General features: G+C 41.4%; 1 protein-coding gene across 1 annotated transcript in view; it reads left to right on the top strand.

Annotated features, from left to right (window-relative positions):
• Nucleotides 1-19,489, top strand: part of malrd1 (MAM and LDL receptor class A domain containing 1) — a 101,591-nt gene that overhangs the window by 43,130 nt on the left and 38,972 nt on the right. The window contains exons 16-20 of the mRNA XM_049565010.1: nucleotides 1,138-1,351; nucleotides 1,455-1,702; nucleotides 4,278-4,566; nucleotides 15,532-15,777; nucleotides 18,406-18,563. Coding sequence (XP_049420967.1) covers nucleotides 1,138-1,351; nucleotides 1,455-1,702; nucleotides 4,278-4,566; nucleotides 15,532-15,777; nucleotides 18,406-18,563 — 1,155 coding nt within the window. The remainder of the gene's footprint in view (nucleotides 1-1,137; nucleotides 1,352-1,454; nucleotides 1,703-4,277; nucleotides 4,567-15,531; nucleotides 15,778-18,405; nucleotides 18,564-19,489) is intronic.

The raw sequence follows: 19,489 nt of genomic DNA, 5'->3' as shown, positions 1-19,489 counted from the left end.
GAAGATGTGATTAATAAAAAAGATTGGTATCTGTGTAAAATACTGTTTATTGCCAGTAAGAAAGCGATTACAAAGAACTGGTACAAATCTCCGAGCCTTGAAGAATGGATGGGTATAATCAAGGAGATCTTTATAATGGAAAAGATAACTTTTTCTCTGAGGTCTAGAGGAGCAATATTCCTCAGAAAATTGGAGAAATGGTCTTTATTTCAGAAGACTGTGAATGTCTGTGGACAATAAAAGGACATTTAAAACGTGAACTCATGAATACTTAACTGGTGTGTCCCTACACGGTGTTCACTATGGAGCTTATGTTTTGTCTGAACATTTAAAAATACTTAAAATAAAGAATTTTAAAAAAGTAAGATATGCATACCTGTCAGTAAAACGTAGCAAAATTACCTTCTAGTGCATAATTACATTCATAATTACAGTTATTCTGGTGTCTCTGGAGTTCAGTGTTATTATAATTATCTGTAACAATGCTGAGAAGTTCCTCCAAATGTTCAACTTGCCTTGCTTTCTTTTGTATTTTAATGTCCGGCTTTTATCTTCTTTTTCACTTCACTTCTTGATGTCTCCATCCTTCATGGTAATTAACCTACAGGGCTCACACGTTTTTTTTGACTGTCCGTGCCCACCTGCTGCAAAGATAAAACCTCCCGTTCCCGTGAGATTTATGTTGGGTCCGCAATCCCATTGCAGTCCTCTACAGCAGATACATGCTTCATTCTGAGCGGTGATATTGTTTGCTGGTGTAGTTTGGTAGAAAGAAAATAGTTCCTACATGAAACTGGTCACAACAAGGTCTGTGGATTATCTTGAGTAACCGGGTCATGACTCTGAGAAAGAAATGTAACTGTTAAGTTTTTAAAATGTATTTTTTTGGTGAGCACCACAAGCTGAGTGCCATCTAGTTCCATTATGTTGGAGACAAGGCAGACATCTCTACGGTCGATATCTCCAATCCAAAACAATCTATATTGGTAAATAGCACTACAGGTAAGAGGAAAAATGTTTTCTTGATTTTGCGGTGAACTGTCCCTTTAACTATCAATCCTGGAGTATAAAAATGTGGTTATCTTCATATGACAGACAGGTGTTGGAGTTGATTCTAGGTTTGTTGTCCTTTGTCAGGTGGTGTTTAGGGCGAAGCGAGGGATCAGCTACATGGGCGATGTGGTGATCGATGATTTTAGCTTCCTGGACTGCTCCCCTCCTCTTCCCTCAGACCAGCCATGCACACCTGAGCAGTACGCCTGCGCCAATGGCCACTGCATCCCTCAGGACAACCTGTGTGACTTCATCAACCACTGTGGGGACAACTCTGACGAGGACCCCTACATCTGCAGTGAGGCCTCCTCTAATGTCTGATTGATGACTCCCTGTGAAAAATTAATTCTCATGTAACTGGACAGTCCAGATTGATTTATTCTTTTATTGCTGCCTTTCAGAGGGCTTTAGCGGGCGCTGCAGTTTTGAGTTTGACCTCTGTTCCTGGCGTCAGTGCCGTCAGGATGACTTTGATTGGCTGATAAAAGCGGGCAGCACTCCCACAGTTGGCACCGGGCCATCAAATGACCACACGCTGAGAGATCCCTCGGGGCACTACCTCTACCTGGAGACCTCCTTCCCCCAGGCAGCTGGGGACGCCGCTCGCATATCAGGACCGTTACTGAGCCACAGGAGTTCACAGTGCAAGGTGAGACAGAGCTTGAAGTTCAGACGGAAAGAGGCAGTTAGTCAAGGTTAGACTAAATATTAAAGGTTATTTCTACTTCTTCAGACAGGAAAACACGTTAGTATGATGTCATCATTTTAAATGTAACTACTAGAAAACAAGATTAATGCATTGATGATTTCTGGATAGATGCTCCCTCGAGAACAACGGTTCTGTATAGAATATACAGCTGAAACAAAAACAAATACTACCTATAGTAGTAAAAGTGAAATGCATAAAACCATAAAAATATGAATGGATGGAATAAGTTAAAGACACACTAAAAAATGTAATAAAATATTAGCTCTCCTGTGGCTTCCCTGACATGAATGTTAAAATGTTTTCCTGCAGTTTTTTCCATTTTAAAGGGACAAAAAAAAATACATTTCCATTCATCCCTGATTGAATATTTTTACTGCATGCTGAAGATACTGCATAAATTTAGTTTGTATTTTATTTTCTATATTTATGTATGCTTTATTCCATGCTCTAACGATCAAAGAGGCAGCAGAGGGAGTTGTATAATCAGCTGTAAACCTCATCGATGCATCTCAGAATATTATTTTCAGTTAGGAAATGAAACTTAACACTGACCAGCTGACCCACACAAAACACCGGCCCACCAGCATGACTGAAGCACACTAATTAAAGATCAGCTCCATTGATGTTGTTTTCTAGGTATTTCAAATGGAAGTGCTCACTTTGACATTCACAAAATACGGTGACATAGGTTAGAGCACTTACAGTGATAATAATAATGATAACAGCTAAAAGGGTATTTATTCTTGAATTGGGGCTCTATGGGATACTTAGATAGAGTCAGTGTAATATTTTCACCATTTGACCTGACCTTTACCAAGGAACTAAAGCCATTATGTTACTGTCTTCAGAGCCACCACACTCAACTAGTAATTCTACCTTGCAGAACACTGGGAGCTTGTTTGTCTGTGTTATTGTGTGATTTTTAAACTAACATGGCATCCAGAGCAGTACATTGCGTTGGTTACGTGCAGGTTAGAAGGTTAGAAGAATATAGCAAATTTGGAATATCGATAACACACAATTCTCAAATTAGCATTTTGATGCTAAAACATAATGTTTGGATTTGCATACATAAGAAACACCACTGGGAAGCTACAGAATGATATAAAGTATTGTGTAGGATTTAGATTTATTGACAGAAATGGAATGTAATAAGTATGTTTTCTTTATTCAAAATAAATTAGATAATTCTTAAGGTGAAACTGCTTCATTGAGTGTTTTTTACTGGTTTAAATCACCTGGTCCATTTGTTTTGCAGAGGAAGACACCTCTGCGGATAATTCTGCACCCAGCAAAAACCTCCAGAACAAAGAATACTAAAGGAGTCCTAAGCAGGAGTTTATGCTTGGCACGTGGGAGAAATTTCAGATGGTTGCAATCTGCAATCCTCACTGCTAGATGCCACTAAATCCCTCTAAATCTTACACACTGCTTTTTTAACACCTTATATCTTGTTTGTTTAGTGTGGTTTTAGACGGTTTTATGTGCTGCACCATTAAACAAGCAATATATAACACGTTAATGTTAATCCCCATAGTCTTTATGCTAAGCTAAGCTAATCAGCTCCTGGCTGTAGATTCATATTTAGCTAAAAGACATGAGAACGGTATTGATCATTTCAACTCAGTAAGACAGGAAATAAATCTGTTTCTCAAGAGGTCGAGCTATGCCTTTAAGCTTAGGAATGTGTTGCAACTTACAAATAGAGTGTATGTGCTTGTGCACTTTATAGTGTGTGTGTGTGTGTGTGTGTGTGTGTGTGTGTGTGTATTCTCCCAGCTGTCAGCCTGATGCTCTACTAGGAACGATGTCTTGATTGACTGCTCGGATTGCTCTGCGCATCGTGTCTGTCTTATCCCACTCCTGACCTGTCAATCAATCACGCAGTCAGCAAAAAGGCACCAATTAAACTGTAGGGAGGGCTGTGCAGGGGAGAAATGAGAGGGAGAGAAGGACGGGGCAATCTCTCGCCTGAGATGGAAGGTGTAGTTGTGCTGCTGTAGCTCATGAACACGCCTCCATTTGTAAAGAAAACCTATAAAACATATCTCTGCCTCAGTGCTGTGCGATGGAGAGATATTGTTTTCTCTCACTTAATAAAGACAAGGAGGAGAAGGAAAAAGTGATCGATTTGGAGATGAAGATTAAAATTTAATTACCTTTGTATGCCCATACTTTTTGTTTCTTTCCATTGTCCACCATGAGAAGTAATTCTTACTATGGAGAAACTAAAGTGAAAAAGATAATGGAAAAGAAAGCTGAGTGCCAAAGACGAGCATGTCAGTGTAGAAGTCAGTCACAATAGCAGACTTTACTGGCATTTTGACTGTATTTTTCTTTGAATATGTAGCTGTAAAATCAGTTATTATATAATATATACACACTGTTTTGATGCGGATGACAAGTAATTGAGTATAAGAGTGGGAAATGTTTGAAAAGCATCTTTCACATCTGCACGCTCTGTATGTCTGTACCTTGTTTTGACACATTTCTCATTTTCTCGTCCTTTGTCCAGATGCGTTTTTATTTCCACATGTCTGGAGACGGCATCGGGACCCTCAGCGTGTTTGGCAAAAGCGAAGGGCATCTTCATCTCTTCCTGAACCTGACGGGAGATCAGGGCAACTACTGGCAGATGAGGGAGATCCTGCTGAGCCACAGCAGGGACTTTCAGGTCATGTTTGAGGGAAAGGTGGGCCGAAGTCCAAAGGGTGACATCTGCCTGGATGACATCACTTTCTCTCCGGGGTGTCTGCTCGCCTCCTCAGCAAGAGTAGAGGGCAACACTCCTCCGCCTCCTGCAGGTACAAACTCTACTTTGTCACACTAAGCCCTTTTTTCTATGCTCTGACTGTGTTCCCCTGCTGTCCCATCTCCTACCTGACAATCCCAAAACAATGTGAAGAACAGCGACCAGAAAAGTTACTTTCAGAGAAAAACCTCTTCAGTATTATTATCATCCGGACTTGCATTCATCACATTTTATCACATTTAGTCTGAAACTACACACTACCTGTAATGAGATGACAAAACACCAGAAAAACTGATGTATTTGTCAACAGTCCTGTAGCGAATGTGTGATAAGGTTTAGGTACAAAAACCACTTATTTATGGTTAAGAAACGCCCAGTTCAGACCAAAGATTAGAGACAAAACTCTTTCAGAACGTTGCAGAGAAAAGTTGCAGCATTGTGAACTGGCTGCTCTGAGCTCGACTCAAGCCAGTTGATGGTGTCACCTGCAACTCAGCTGGTCAAATTGCCAGTGGCTGGTTTTAGAATGTAAAGTACATCACCTGTTTCAGCAGCCAATTGGCTTGTAGTGAAGTCCGCTGGTCAAGTCAAAATGACAACAGATGCCGTGTTTGCTTGCTCTGGGTGCTCTGTCCCTGCCGAGCCCTCTGTTTTCGTCCTCACCTGTGCAGGTGTTGGACAGTAGGTCGCTGCTGCTCCTCGCTGTATGTGCTTACGCCCCCCCTCCCAGCAAACACACACACACACACACACACACACACACACACACACACACACATTCTCATTGACTGATTAATTGCTGCTGGTTATTTTTATTATTTTGGTATATTTATTATGAATACAGTCCATCTGATGCTCGTTTTGTTTCTGTTTTTCACAAATGCAACTGTAGCCAGTATGTCACTATCACTATCCTCATTCATATTTTAAGAAGCTATAAATTATATTCAGCCACAAAATGAGCCTGACAACTCGAAGTCAGAACTGAAGCACAGAGAGTTGTTGCATAGAGATGATACACCATCTCATCTAGTTGCACTGGTGTGAACCGGGAGGTTTTTAGAACACTGCAGAACTACTGATGCAGAATGATCAGTAGTTGCCTGTTGCAAATTGTGTCATCACAAATCTTTGGTCTGAACTGGGCTTTAGCCTAAAACATCTCATGTTTGGTGGTTTAAAAGTAGCTGGAAAGGCAGGGATGGGTTGGTGAAAGATACCAGGGTTCTGTGGCTCAAACACTGTCAAGAAATGATATGTAGAAATGCAGCTAAGAAGCGCCACAAAGAGTCAGTCAAAACACCCTGGATCAGCACCCTGCAGCTGGCAAACACAGCAAAGGGTTGGTAAAAAACCCCTGGATCAGTGGCTCAAACTCCGCTGGGAAACTGAAACTAACTGCATGGAGTGTGTATTTTCAGAGAAATGGGACTGCGGAGCAATGGGTGATTGTTTTTGGGATGCAAGCTGTGGGAGAAATGGGCTTTGGGTTCATTGTGACATTTTTCGGACTAATGAGACGTTGGAATTTTGGGCCGTTGGAACAATGGCATGGCACCGTAAAAAATCAGGTTGTTAGCATTACAATTGTGACTTTAACATTTAGTTTAAAGCATCAACATCTCCCAGAGCCCCTAACATGGCTTTAGATCTGCATCATGTTTTCCTTATGTGTTCTGTTGGGAGGATTTTTTTCCTTATCTTGATAAAGTTGGATCAGAAACTGTTTTTGATTTTGGCCGGCCTGTAAAACCTAATGAGACACTGTAGTATGTGTGCACTGTCGAGAGGTAACAACGTTGGCCTTTGACAGCTTCAACACAGTATAAAATCAGTACAAAATTTCATAGTAAGTTCAGTAGACAAAGACGATGGTTCAACAAGGCACTGAAGAATTACAGTAAACAGCCTGGTCCTTTTGTACCGAAGCAATAATAAAAAGCCAATATATTTCTGTCAAGGACCGGAGCCCCTGTGAAGGCCAGTGTTTAGCTGGAACATATTGGTTTTTATTATTGTTCCTGAAGGAACTAGACAGTCAATTACAGCTTTTTAATTCCATTGTGACAAAGAGAGAGCTGGGATGGCAGTCTTCTTCTTGCTTTTAGTGACTGTAATCCTTTAGGGCTGTTTTCCTTTGTGAGTGTTTGAAATTGTTCAGAAATGACTGACAGTGTGAGGAGAACATGGCCGTGGAGCCCCAAGTGGCATATTAGGTTATTTTTCTGATGCAGGAAAGTTATTACATTACTCAAATGTAGATTATTGCTGATTTGATGACTTTCATTGTAATAGTGTGCTCCTATGAGCAATAAGAGAATCACTGACTGCTGCAATATAAGAATCTTCATTTAGAGGGAGAAAATTGTTCAGAAATTGATGCAATATTTATAAAGGAAAGAAAATTAAATTCTGCTTGTCTATAGGGCATGACCAAACCATGTGTCAGTCCTCCTACAAACTGACATTCATCACATCTGTGAGTTGTTTCTGGGTAAACATGGAGGAGCACCATGTGAATATCAGGGTGTTAAACCTTTGAAAATCCTCAAGGGGGGGAGTTTGCATCTTCTCCCCATGTCAGTGAGGGTTTTCTGCGGGTACTCCGGCTTCCTCCCACAGTCTAAAGACGTGCAGGTTAATTGGTGACTCTAAATTGTGCATAGGTGTGAATGTGAGTGTGAATGGTTGTCTATCTAGCCCTGTGTTAGCCTGGCAACCTGTCCAGAGTGTACCCCACATCTTGCCCAACATCAGCTTGGATAGGCTCCAGCCCCTTATGACCTACAACAGGACAAGCTGTTAGATTAATGAATATATAAATCACATGCTTTCTTTTTCCACATCTGAGCAGTCCCTTATTAACATCCCGTTTCTACCCGAATAATGTGCAAATATGAAGAACAGACACAATAAAAGTGCAGCTTTCTTTTGGCATGAAGCAAAAATTCTGAACATTTGCTGGAGGGAAAACTCCAATCCTGAGGCCCCATACTGTGTCTGTCAGCACTGACTAAAGCAAACACCATCACTGTCTGTATCTCAGACTTAGGAGGCTATTCATGTTTATCTGCATCCCTTACTCCTTCTTTACGAGAGAACCCTTTAAGAGACGAGAGAAAACAACAAGAGCTGATTTATTGCCATTGTTACTCTGGCTGTAATTGGCCTATTAAATTTATTGCCTTTCGCTGTATTGGATGTTGGGGAGAGGAGAGTGTGTCTGTGCTCAGAGAAGGGATGAAACCGTGAAGCTCCTGCAAGTGTCTCCTTGTCTTTTTGAGATGAGCTGGAGACAGCTTCTGTCCGGCAGGAGAAGTGTGATGTGTAGGATTTTCCTTACAGCTGTCTCTTCCTCTTACTTGTTTCACTGTCTCGCTGTCTCTCTGCATTTGTCAGTATAAGTGCTGATAGTAAATAGCTCGACCCCCACAGGGTCGGCGTAGTAATCAGCTGGTAGAGAGCTCTGAAGTAGCGCAGCCTTGCTGAGATGCTAATGATGCTTTTATTGGAATGCTGTTAGTAAGTAGTTTATTTAGCATACCACCAACAGTTTATCATCTTTCTCTTCTGCTCTGTGAGATGTCTTCACCAATACTCTGGAGGTTCAGAGGGATGAATGATATGTCTGTCTTGAGCAACATGTCAAATTGATGTCTCCTGAGACAAGTCTCAGTATTTTGGCCACACAGATAGTTTTGGCTTGATTTGGCCAGGTTTTGAGGTATCGCCATCCAATAGTTTTACCTAAACTTAACCACATTGGAGTTATATGCAGTGTTGTTTTTGATGCTGTAAAAAATAACATTAAAAAAATTCAGCAGCAGTGTCTTTACAGAAACGTCTTGTTTGTTTTTAATAATCCACAAGCTCACTGGGAACAGTTTTAATTGGTCCACTATGTACACTAAAAGTGATGTGCTGTTGCCACTGACAGGCTCACATTGTCATTATAAGTGCCTGACAACGTTATGGAAATGATCCCTACAGAGGTTGACCTTTGTGATAAAGAGTACAATCCTTTTTGTTCAACCAGCGGAGCCTCGAAAACACTATCGCCAAACAGATTCAATTTACATAAACAGTCATTTTATTGTTGCACACAAGCACACTCTAAGTTGACAGAAACAAAATAAGACTCACAAGAACTGTCTTGGTTTGTCTTTCCACTGTTCCAACAATCACCAACTCTGGTTTGGTGACCCTTAATTCACCCAGTTAAATGTGAAAATATGCTGGCTATATACAAGCTAAAACTACAGTTTGTTTAAATGGAGTCTGGTAAGTTTGGGCAATGGTGAACTTTGAAACAGTTTATGGTTAAACAAAAAGTATCTTACTCTTTAACAAAAAAGTCTATCTCTCTAGGGATTTCCATAATGTTGTCAGACACTTAGAATAACAATCTGAGCCTGTCAGTGGCATTAACAAGCACTTTTAGTGGATGTTCAGTGATGGAGCAAACGTGCCCTGAATGCTTACATTGCAGCCTGTATTGTGGTTGCCTGCTGCGGCCCTCTCGCTCCATACTGGACTGTCAGGCAGACAGTCGAGGCACACATTATTTTGTATGTAGTTAGATACAATCATATCCAAGTTGACTCAAAGTAGTGCAACAGCACAATCAAGCTTGTACATACATATATACACATTCTGTAAATGATTAGTGTAAGCAAAGGAGCAGGCAGTATCTGTCACAAGGAATCCAGTGTGTAGAATTACTGGGTTGAGAAATGCCAGAAAGAAAAAAAATACAGCCAGGGAAAAAGGGCAGAGGAAGTTTTTCTTCTTTTTAAAACATGACAGGATCATTTTCAGAGCAAGTAATAGCAGAGCAAATAAAGCGGGATGGAAATAGAATGGGATGTTGGTCCGTGTGAGAGCAGAGGGATATATTTCTTGAAGGTTACGACAGGGAGTAACACCGCTGCCCTGACAGTGAAGTGAAGTTCATCCCACCATTAAGAGAGCCGGGCGGGAGAGGACTCGGCTCTCACTGCCTCCTCAGCTGCTGCAGGCTGCAGAGAACATACAGTAATACTGATGAGACCAAAGACAGCAGGAACTGTAATTATAGACTGAAGCGCCTCAGGGGCCTTTTCATCCACTGCCTCATTCTATAATACCATCACATTATTTGATGTAGTGGTGAGACACTACGTGCACCCGTATCATGTGTTTTTATCTGGCAGGGAGTTCAAGCTTGGCTTTAAAGAGGCATTATAGAAAATCTGCAAAGAATTTTAACGTAAAGCAGCATAGCATGTTCAGAGATGACGCTGTAGGTGTGCACGGAAAAAGAAAAGAATATCCGCCACACTTTTGACAACACATGAGCAAATCACAAACAAGAATCCCAATTTATCTTCTTGCCATTCTCTACTTGAGCACTGTTGCACTTCCTGTGCAGCAGGAATCTTTACATGATAAATAAGGAAAGTGATGAAAGATGTATTACATTCAATAAAGAGAAATTGAATGATGTCCCCTGTGCTCATTAAGATCATTAATTAAGGCTTCAATGGCAATTACAAACAAAACAGGAAACTCTCCTCTTCCTTCTGCATGTGGCTCTTTCTGTAAACATCATGTCTGAAAAAAGCCTGAGGGAACATTTACTGTACATAACAGTCACCTACGCTCAGTGACCACTTTATTAGGTAGATCAGTACACAGTCCAGTACTAAAGCATTGCCATAAAATCTGTCTTCATGAAGCTTGTAATGTGGTAACTGCTAACAACTGTTAGAAATGTGACACAACTTTCTGGCTGACACTAGATATCAAACAAAAGCCAGATGCTGTATCATATTAAGTTGCTTTGAGCTATAAATTTACTAGAGCTGCCCTGAACTAAGAATTAGTCAACTACTAGTCACCCGCATGTTTACGATATTAATTTAATAATTAAATGATATATTTTGGGCGGGGCAACACAATGGTTTGAGTTGAAGGTGTGAGAAAGAATAGTATCAGTAACATTGTTATCACTGTGCTACGTTACAGAGAAATACGAAACCGTACTAATGAACCTTCATTAATATAGGCCTATATTTTATCTACAAGTGCACGTCACACACTGAGCGAGCCGCCTGTTAATGACGCTGTGGGGTAACGGGCATGTAGCTACTTCCATGTTTCAGATGACACGTCACGTTCGTAGTCGACCAATGAAGATGAGTTTACATATCACCTTGGGTTTGTCCTTCACCTTCTCAAAATGATCCCACACTTTGGATTTCCTGCCCGACATGTTATTAACTAGCCTGTGGAATAACCGCAGGTACTGTACCAGCCCTGGAAATTATTCGCTGTACAACCGCAGCAGGTTGCATCTGAGGTTGCTTAGGAACCTTAACAAGCATCATATAGCCTATTTGCCTGAAATCCTGAGTGCTTCTTCCAGGCGCTGTTTATAAGTATGTAGACCTATCGTCCATGTGACAGATGTAAAGCTTTGGGTAGCCCTGCACTAACATGATCAACTTTTCTGTATTTATCAGACTGAATATTTACAGAAGAAGGGAAAGATATCTGTCAGCTGTGGTTGGTTTGTAACATGACTCCTGTTTGACTGCTGAGTGTGGCCTCTTCCTGTGTCTGTCCTTTCAAATTAAATTCCCACATGGTCCAGTCATGTCTTTTGTGACTAAGCAACCAATGAAATCTTGCTGACTAATGACCTTTGTGGTCGACTAACGTTTGGTTGACTATAAGGGGGCAGCCCTTAAATTTACCACTTCATAGCAAAAGGCAGATGATAATGTTATTTTGGAGGCTGACCTGGGCAAAGCGTGTCCTCCACCAGGCAGCTGCCTACGTCTCACTCAGACTGGGTCTGGGTCCATGGCTCTCTGTACTGGAGAGCAGCGTGAAAGCTAGGAGTGTCACTCTGAAGCTAAATCTGTGGACCGAAACGTCCCCAGAAGTACACTGCACACTGACTGGTGAAAAAAAAATGACAGCTCAACTTAAAAAATCTGTATTGACTGAAGGGCCTGCAACTGATGAGTCAGATTTTCAGCTTTCAGGGGGAAGCTTTAGAATATAATGCAGTCCAGCACAGCACCAAGCACCACCACTAACTACTCTGTCACTTCAATGCTAAAATGTATAATTGATTTAACACCTCTATCAATCAATTTCAATCAATTTTATTTATAAAGCCCAATATCACAAATCACAATTTGCCTCACAGGGCTTTACAGCATACGACATCCCTCTGTCCTTTGGACCCTCACACCGGATAAGGAAAAACTCCCCAAGAAAACCCCTTTAACAGGGGAAAAAACGGACAATGTAATGTCTATGACAATGAAAAAAAAATACTGACACTAACATTAGTACAACAGATGGATGACGCCAGCGGTGTTACTTGACATCTAGTCATCCTCTTATCATCAGTGGCTTCTGACAATATAAATGCAATTCAGTTTTCATTTTGACAGCTGTGAATTTGTGATTGTATGAGCAATGTGGCTCTGATGCTGTCTCTTTCTCTCTGTTTGTCATGCACCAGGACAAAGAAAAGAAGGGTAATGAGCAGGAAAATTATGAAATTTAAGTTTAATTTATGCATTATTAAAAGAAAACAGGAGAAGGCCAGATAAAAAATGTAAATTATCTGGAAATAAAACATGTCAGATGTCATTAAAAAGCTCATCTGGAGCAATGTCCTTGCACCAGGGGGCAGTGTGCCACTCAGGGAGACTGACTGACACACTGTATAAGAGGACAGTGGGTCCCTGGTGTGAAGGTCACATTGCACACAGCAGTGCAGACCCCCAAAGTTAACCATGTAACAGGATATGTACTGGAAGTAATGAGGACTAATGAGTACATTTAGAGAGTAACAGGTGAAGAACTTCATGCTGTTCTGGGAGTCGTGACATATTTCTAGATTCAACCATTAACTTTTGAATTAAACCACCTGCAGCTTCAGTACGCTCCACATCAGGCAGTGAGGCAGCCCAGCTTCTCAGTGGGGAGCTGTGACTTCCTGGCTTCCTATCTGCCTTTGTTAGGGTACATTGCTTCTGGTCCTATGCATCTGAAGAGGAACAAAGGATAAGGAGGCGACTTATACTCCTTTCTCTCCTTTACTTACAGGGACCACCCCTCTTCATCACGCCTCATCTCCCTTTCTAACGCTCCCCAAGACTAAGCAGTGACCCCGCTGGAATGCCTGGCGCCAAAAGAGGCAGATTATAGCCTCCTGCAGCGCTGTCACCCTGTGATACACTGATTTGGGCTCATAGCCCCATGCCCCCGTGGCTCCTTAAGCTTCTTAAGGAGACCCTGATGCTGCATGCAGATGGTCTCCCCACTCCTGAGTTGACTTCTTATGCCCTGGAGTTAATACTGAGCTCCTGTGGTGCTGTTAAATCTGGTGAAGCATCTAGTAGACAGGAAAAAAAGAGTGTGCTGAATTTTTATTGCAGTTTCAAATATTAGAGGAACAGTTTGACATTTTGGGAACCATGCTTATTTGCTTAGATGAGGAGATTGATACCACTTTCATGTCCTTAATCTAAATGTGAAGCTACAGCCAGCAGTTTTAAAGGAGCCAGTGGGTGCATTTGCTACCTTTGGATGGAGCCAGGCTAGCCGTTTTCCCCCGTTAGCTGACACTAGCCTCATATTTACCATACAGACATGAGAGTGGTATCAGTCTTCTCATTAACTCTCAGCAAGAAAATGAATAAGCACATTTCCCTCTTTCTAAGTCTCTCTTCACAATAACATGTGAACATGTGTCAGCATGCGTGCCACCAGAACGAGACACACTGTCACCCTTCCTTGTCCTCGATGGGACTCCTATTACTTTACATATAACAGCATGTGCAGCTACAGACTGACGTTAGGACACAAAAACGAGGGTAGTTTCAGACCAATACAGTTGTCATTTTCATGGCCAGTGTCCCCGTTGTGTAAGTAGCAAATGTACTTGTGCCCAGCTGTGTGCCCATAGGTGTGCAGGTCCTAAAATGAGGTGTGGTCAGGTGCATTGTTAGCGCATTGCTATTTTGAAGGCAGCAGAAAGTGACTGTACCACTGACCAACAAAATCCTGGTCTAAAGTTAAAATGGCACAGTATTTTCCTGCTGTTTAAAGGGCGGCCTCTGTTTGTTCTGTGAGAGAAATACACAGTTATCACACTGATCAGACATTTTGTTGTTTGATTGCTTTAATAAATGATTTGCTGTTCTGGAGTTGCAGTAGGCACATTGACATACCCACCGCAACAACAAGCATGGCTGAAGGCGAAATTATTAGTGACTGCGCGGTGGTGGAGGAGCAGCTTCAGTAGTGTGGAATAAACTGTGGCATCCTGAATGTTTTATGAAAAGCCCCGGACTTCTCAGACTCTTTTAGTGAGTTACCGCTCAGAGGCAGCAGCACAGTGTCTCTCCCTCTCCTCTCTCGACGTGCGCACACACGAGTCGGTGTCGTCAAGTGATTAAACGTTTGGTAATGTAAACCTACTCAACACTCGCAGCTCGACAAAAACTACATATGTGTGAATGTGCAATAGTTCTGGTATCATGACAGCATGTCACAGGTTACAGCGTGATGGTTAGAGGAGAAATGGCAGAGCATAAAGGTCCAGGTGGAAAGAAAAAAACAATCATTTAGGATTTTGCTAAAAGAAGGAAATCACCTGTTGATTTATGTATATAGATCCCAGGGTAAATTTTTTTGTATTTGGGAGCTGTTTGTGTAATTTGTGGTAGATTTATATTATAAGAGTCCAGGCAGCTAAGCTGCCAGGACACTATTGTAATCCTAGGTATTCTTCTTCTTCTTCTTTCTTCTTTCTTTTTCCGAGGAAATCATACTTCGCATGGGTTAAAACTCACCAAACTTTGCACAAAGGTCCAGTCTCATGCCAGATATCCTCATTAATTGTGAAGTTCATCACTCTGTTTTTTTCAAAAACTGTAAAACTTCTTAAACCTATCTCCTCCCACAATTTTTGCTCAGCTGACACCAAACTTGCTACAGAGCATCTTCAGACTGTCCTACAAAAACTATGTTTCTCAGATTTTTGATTTATCAAAAATTGAGCCTACAGTGCATCAAAATGTTTGACTGTAAATGGTACTGTAAACATATACATGCAGATTCTTGCTAAATTAATCTTCAGTGTTCATGAAAAAAATGACAAAATTCTAGAGTCATGGCAGATGATGTGTGGCAAATTTCAGAATTTTATCTCAAAAACTGAATTTTTGACAGTATTTTGAATTTTGCTCTAATGTGAACAATTGGAGTCAATATGAAAATGGCAATTTTAAACATCAGTTTTTCACTTATGGAGCGAATCAATCATTGTTACAAATTACCAACATCTCCATGCTGTCTAGATGCAATACGTGTATTTTCAGATTTTTGTTTCGATAACTGAATTTTTTCCATGCACGGACGGCTGCTAAACCTGCACGTCTGGCTTAGTCAGTTTGTGAAGCTACACATGAATTGTCACTGACTAATTAGCTCAGTGATATAGAAATTGATTCTTAGTCTCAGAGGTTGTAAGTTCAAGCCTCAGCTGATGCAAAAGGCAGATTGTATTGCTAAATGTCTTCCAATTCTTCTGCTTGTTGCTCAGAATTGCCTAAAAATGCCCGGACCCGACCTATCGCTGTGCAGCAGCTATAACTGATATTATTTTGGGCCATATTGCCCACCCCTGCTGTTGTAACTGTACTGCTCTTATTGCATTACTCTCAGACAAATTGGAAATGTGAGCAGTTTTCTGCTATCTGCCATGTACATAGCAATGCCCCAGGTGTAGGCACACCTGGTTGTAGACATTCTGGTTGAATTAATGTTGCACACAAAACACACTATGTTTGATAAAGAGATGAAATACAACCCTCAGGTATGGGCCATTTAACTAGCAAAATTGGACTTGGACATGCCCTAAATGTACTTTTGCCATGCACTTCAAATCATGCCTCATTTAAACAGGGCCCGAGGAGTCTGAACGCTTTTTTATGTGTCTTATGTCCAGGCTCCTGTCCTTCAGGCCTCCTGCCTTGTGAAAATGGCCAGTGTTTTACTCCGGGGCAGAGCTGTGACTTCACAGACGACTGTGGCGATGGCACTGATGAAAAGGAATGTGGGACGTCTTGCTCCTTTGAAAATGGGCGCTGTGGCTGGAAGAGCTCCCTGGCTGATAATTTTGACTGGACGCTGGGGACGGGGTCTGTGAAAAGCATACGGCCTCCATATGATCACACGTTGTTGGATGAAAGAGGTATGTGTTCACAATCTTCCTTCATGCATTTTGTGCGTCGTTCACACACATATACCGTCAGCTAATCTAAGAGTTTTGTTAACTCTAAGTATTTCATTAAAAAAGAACTTCCTTTTTGTTCTAGCCTCCTCTTTGAATTACCATTGTATAATTGAACAAGTGTGCCTTCACTTCTGGGTGGTTTTGTATAATTGGGGTGCATGAAACTGAGTTGACTTTCAAATTTCCACCTGTTAAACCCAAAATGCTGTGGTAGCTTTCCACAATGTTTAATTCATGACAAAATCAATGAGCTACTTCCCCGTACGTGAATGTACAGCAGCAGAGTATTCAGGTGATTGATGCAGGGCTTTCAGGTCTGTAATCCCATTACACAGCCTGCATGGCAAACAGTCGTACACATGAATAAATAAACACATATGTACATTTGCACATACAGCTTACGGAGGCGCTTCTCCTGAGCATCTTTAGGTTAACGATACAGCTCTGATACGTCTGTGTGAAAGTAAACAGTGAGGCTGATGTCAAAAGGTGCATTTCCATCCAACTGATTTTATGTGCATTTTAAACATGAGAGGAAACAGAAAAAGTTTTTAAAAACATCTTAAATAACGCAAAAAGTTTTTACACCTGGGGGAGTTGGAAAATTTAGTGTGTCAATAAAGGGTGAATGTGAAAAAGTGCAATGGAAACAGATTCAGCAAGTAAATTATAACGTAGTCATGACGTACCATCATCTCATGGGCCACTGCAAGTTCTCTTTCTCATCTCTGGGTGGCTTTATTATGCTTATATGTGCCCACAGGGCTGTTACTAGAACTCCTCCAAGAGTACATAGCTGTAATATTAGCTGCTCAAAACTCCATTATTATCAGGTCTGGCTCGATAACTTTAAGGTATCAAATGCCCCAGTACCAAGTAGTATTGAAACTTTTTCAGTCATACGATACCAGTGCATTTAATTCTTTTTATACACAGATATAGAGTTTTTTTTTTTTTATTCACAGCCAATCGCCACAAACAGGGGCGTAAATTTAGACAGTACAGTTTTACTACTTTGTAAACTATTAAACAAGTCCATTTAATGAATCATTTCTTATTTCATTTGGTATTTTTGTCATATACCAATTTGCAATGATGATTGGTAATCTGTACGTTGAGGTTTTCGAATGCCAAGTCTGTATTTTATCATGTGATGATACTATAAAATATACGGTAGCTGTTTTGACACAACATCTGGCACTAGGGCCCATCCTAACAGTGTGCACTGGGGCCCATCCTAACTACTATACGCCATTGACCACAAGCGTTCAAACGTGATTTGATAATTACCGCAGCAGCCACAACCCATAGAGTCTGGTGTGGTGAAGTCCACAAAAAAAGTGTCAAATTAAGTACTCTTTCAGTACCAGTATCACCTCAAGGTGACTGATATTGGTACTGGTATCATAACTTTCTAAACAATACCCAGCCCTAGTTACTAGATATCCATTTTTTCCTTTGTTTGAGGTTTGACTGGTGCTCTTTTAATTATTTCATCTCGTCAAGGCCTCTTCTTCTGCACTAGTGCAATGAATAAGAATAAGCGCCACCTACTGCTTATCTCGACAAACCAACTCCAGTATTAACATAACAGTAAAGGATGGAAAAGACCACACATTCACACTTTCTTGTGCCTATCAGGAAGTACAGGCAACAACAAGGAGGGACTCAGAAACACGACTTGAAAACACTGAGAAGTTAAAGTCTTTAGTTGGAGGAATCAGATTTCAGTGCACAGGAGTGAGTCCAAAAAATCAAGGCAGAGATTTACAAAAACACTAGGTAATAGGGCTGAGCCAAAATACAGAAGATAGGTAGAATAAATCTTGGAACACTCAAGGAATAAATGCTGGAACGCTCACTAGAAGAGAGGAGAGCAACTGGCTCAGACAAAGGGGATGACAGACTAAATACACCAGGCAGGCAGGGTTAGTAATGAGGGACAGGTGAAACTAATCAGGGTAGCGGAGGTAATTACACAGGCGGGAAACACACGAGGGCAGGAAGTGAGGTATCTGAAAAGAGTGACACTGGTAAGTAACAAAAAAAACCCCACCTGGAAATAATAACTGACAAAAAAAATGTAATTAATTAAATTAAATAAGTACACATAACCTTGCAGACCATAAATACTGTTTGATTTCATGAAGCTTTGATGGATTTTAATTTTATTATTAGGCTTGTTTGGTTTTTAATGCTCAACACAGAGGGATATAATGATAAAAAGCAAACAGAATATGGGAAAAGCTATTAATATTGCACATATTTGCAGAGAGAAAGAAACATGATGGCACAGATGCACTCCCTTTGCTTTTGTATTCGGCCACGTTCCCAGGTTTCCTCTTTTCTTTATGAGCTTGGCTTGAATGAGAAACTTTAAGAGTGGTCTGCGGGTGTCGAAAGGCAGTGAGATATTAGAAAATGTGTCAGAGATTACTCTGCGAGCCCCAGCCCTCACTCCCCGACCACACTGTTCGTGACCTTGCTGTAATTTGTCACTGGCTGCTCACACGGAGATAGTTATCAATTCCTCTTTGCCTCGCTGCCCTTCTCCTTCATCACTTCTCGTCTCTCTTTTCTCGTTAGGTCATTTCGTCTTTCTGGAAGCTACACCGGTGGGACTGAAAGGTGATAAGGCTCATATTAGGAGCTCTGTTTGGAAAGAGTCGAGCACCATCTGCAAGCTCTCCTTCTGGTACTACATTTCCCACAAGGCCTCAGGAACGATCCGTCTGCTGATCAAGGTAAACCATCCGCAGGAGTGTGTTGACTGTTTGCACACAATCACGATAAGAAATGATGAATTGAACTGGTGCCCGTTCACGATAGTTTTAAAAAATGAACCCTCCAGACACGTCGCATTCCGTTACGCCTGGTTACCATGGTTACGCTCAGTCAGAGATAAAGCTGATTAAATTAAATGATGTTAATGTAGACTGTAATCACATCATATTAGCGCTGCTGTCTAGTGGTGTCAGTAATCTGGTGCGGCTGTCAATCTCTCTGCCAGTTTTTGGATCTGCGGGGGGGTTGAGGTGAATCATGGGGGGTCGTGGTGACCCCTCGGTCCAGAGCAGCCCCACCCCACCATCTGGGCACACACAAGCCCTGCCAGTTCTCAAGGCTTCTTGCTTGTTAGGCATTCAGCCATCTAGTTTGTGTATGCGTGGTTGACTTTCAGGGATTAAGATTTCTGCTTGCAGCTTTTCTGCCATTTAAATTCTGCTGTGATTTACTGTGCCTCCAACCTGTGGTGTGTGCTGTCTCAACTTCATTTAACTCTGTGCAGGTACGACTCAAGGTCAAGGTGCAGGAGCTGTGCATGAGTACATTCATTCTTTGGTGTGTGTGATTGTGCAGGTTTTTCTCTCATACTTAGGTATGTGCAGCACGTGCCTGATTATTAGCATGTCCTTGTGTGCGCTGCAGAAACTGTTTTATGCAATTTGCAAAACACGTCGGCAAGTTATCATGTAAATTTGGGTTATTTTTTTTCTACAAACAGCAAGAGGTTGTATCCCGTCTTGCAAAATTTGCATATCATTCATCACTCTTCCAAAAAGTGACGCTGGTACCGTCTCATGCTGCAGCAGCCAAGTCATAGAGGAAACAGAGCTCATGGTGTGATTGTTTTAGGGGAGGAAATCTAACTTATTCAGTAGCTATCAGC

Source organism: Epinephelus fuscoguttatus, linkage group LG21 (assembly GCF_011397635.1).
Source record: "Epinephelus fuscoguttatus linkage group LG21, E.fuscoguttatus.final_Chr_v1".
Lineage (NCBI taxonomy): Eukaryota > Metazoa > Chordata > Actinopteri > Perciformes > Serranidae > Epinephelus > Epinephelus fuscoguttatus.
The sequence above is the reverse complement of the archived record's forward strand: the minus strand, read 5'-3'. Positions and strand labels throughout refer to the sequence as shown.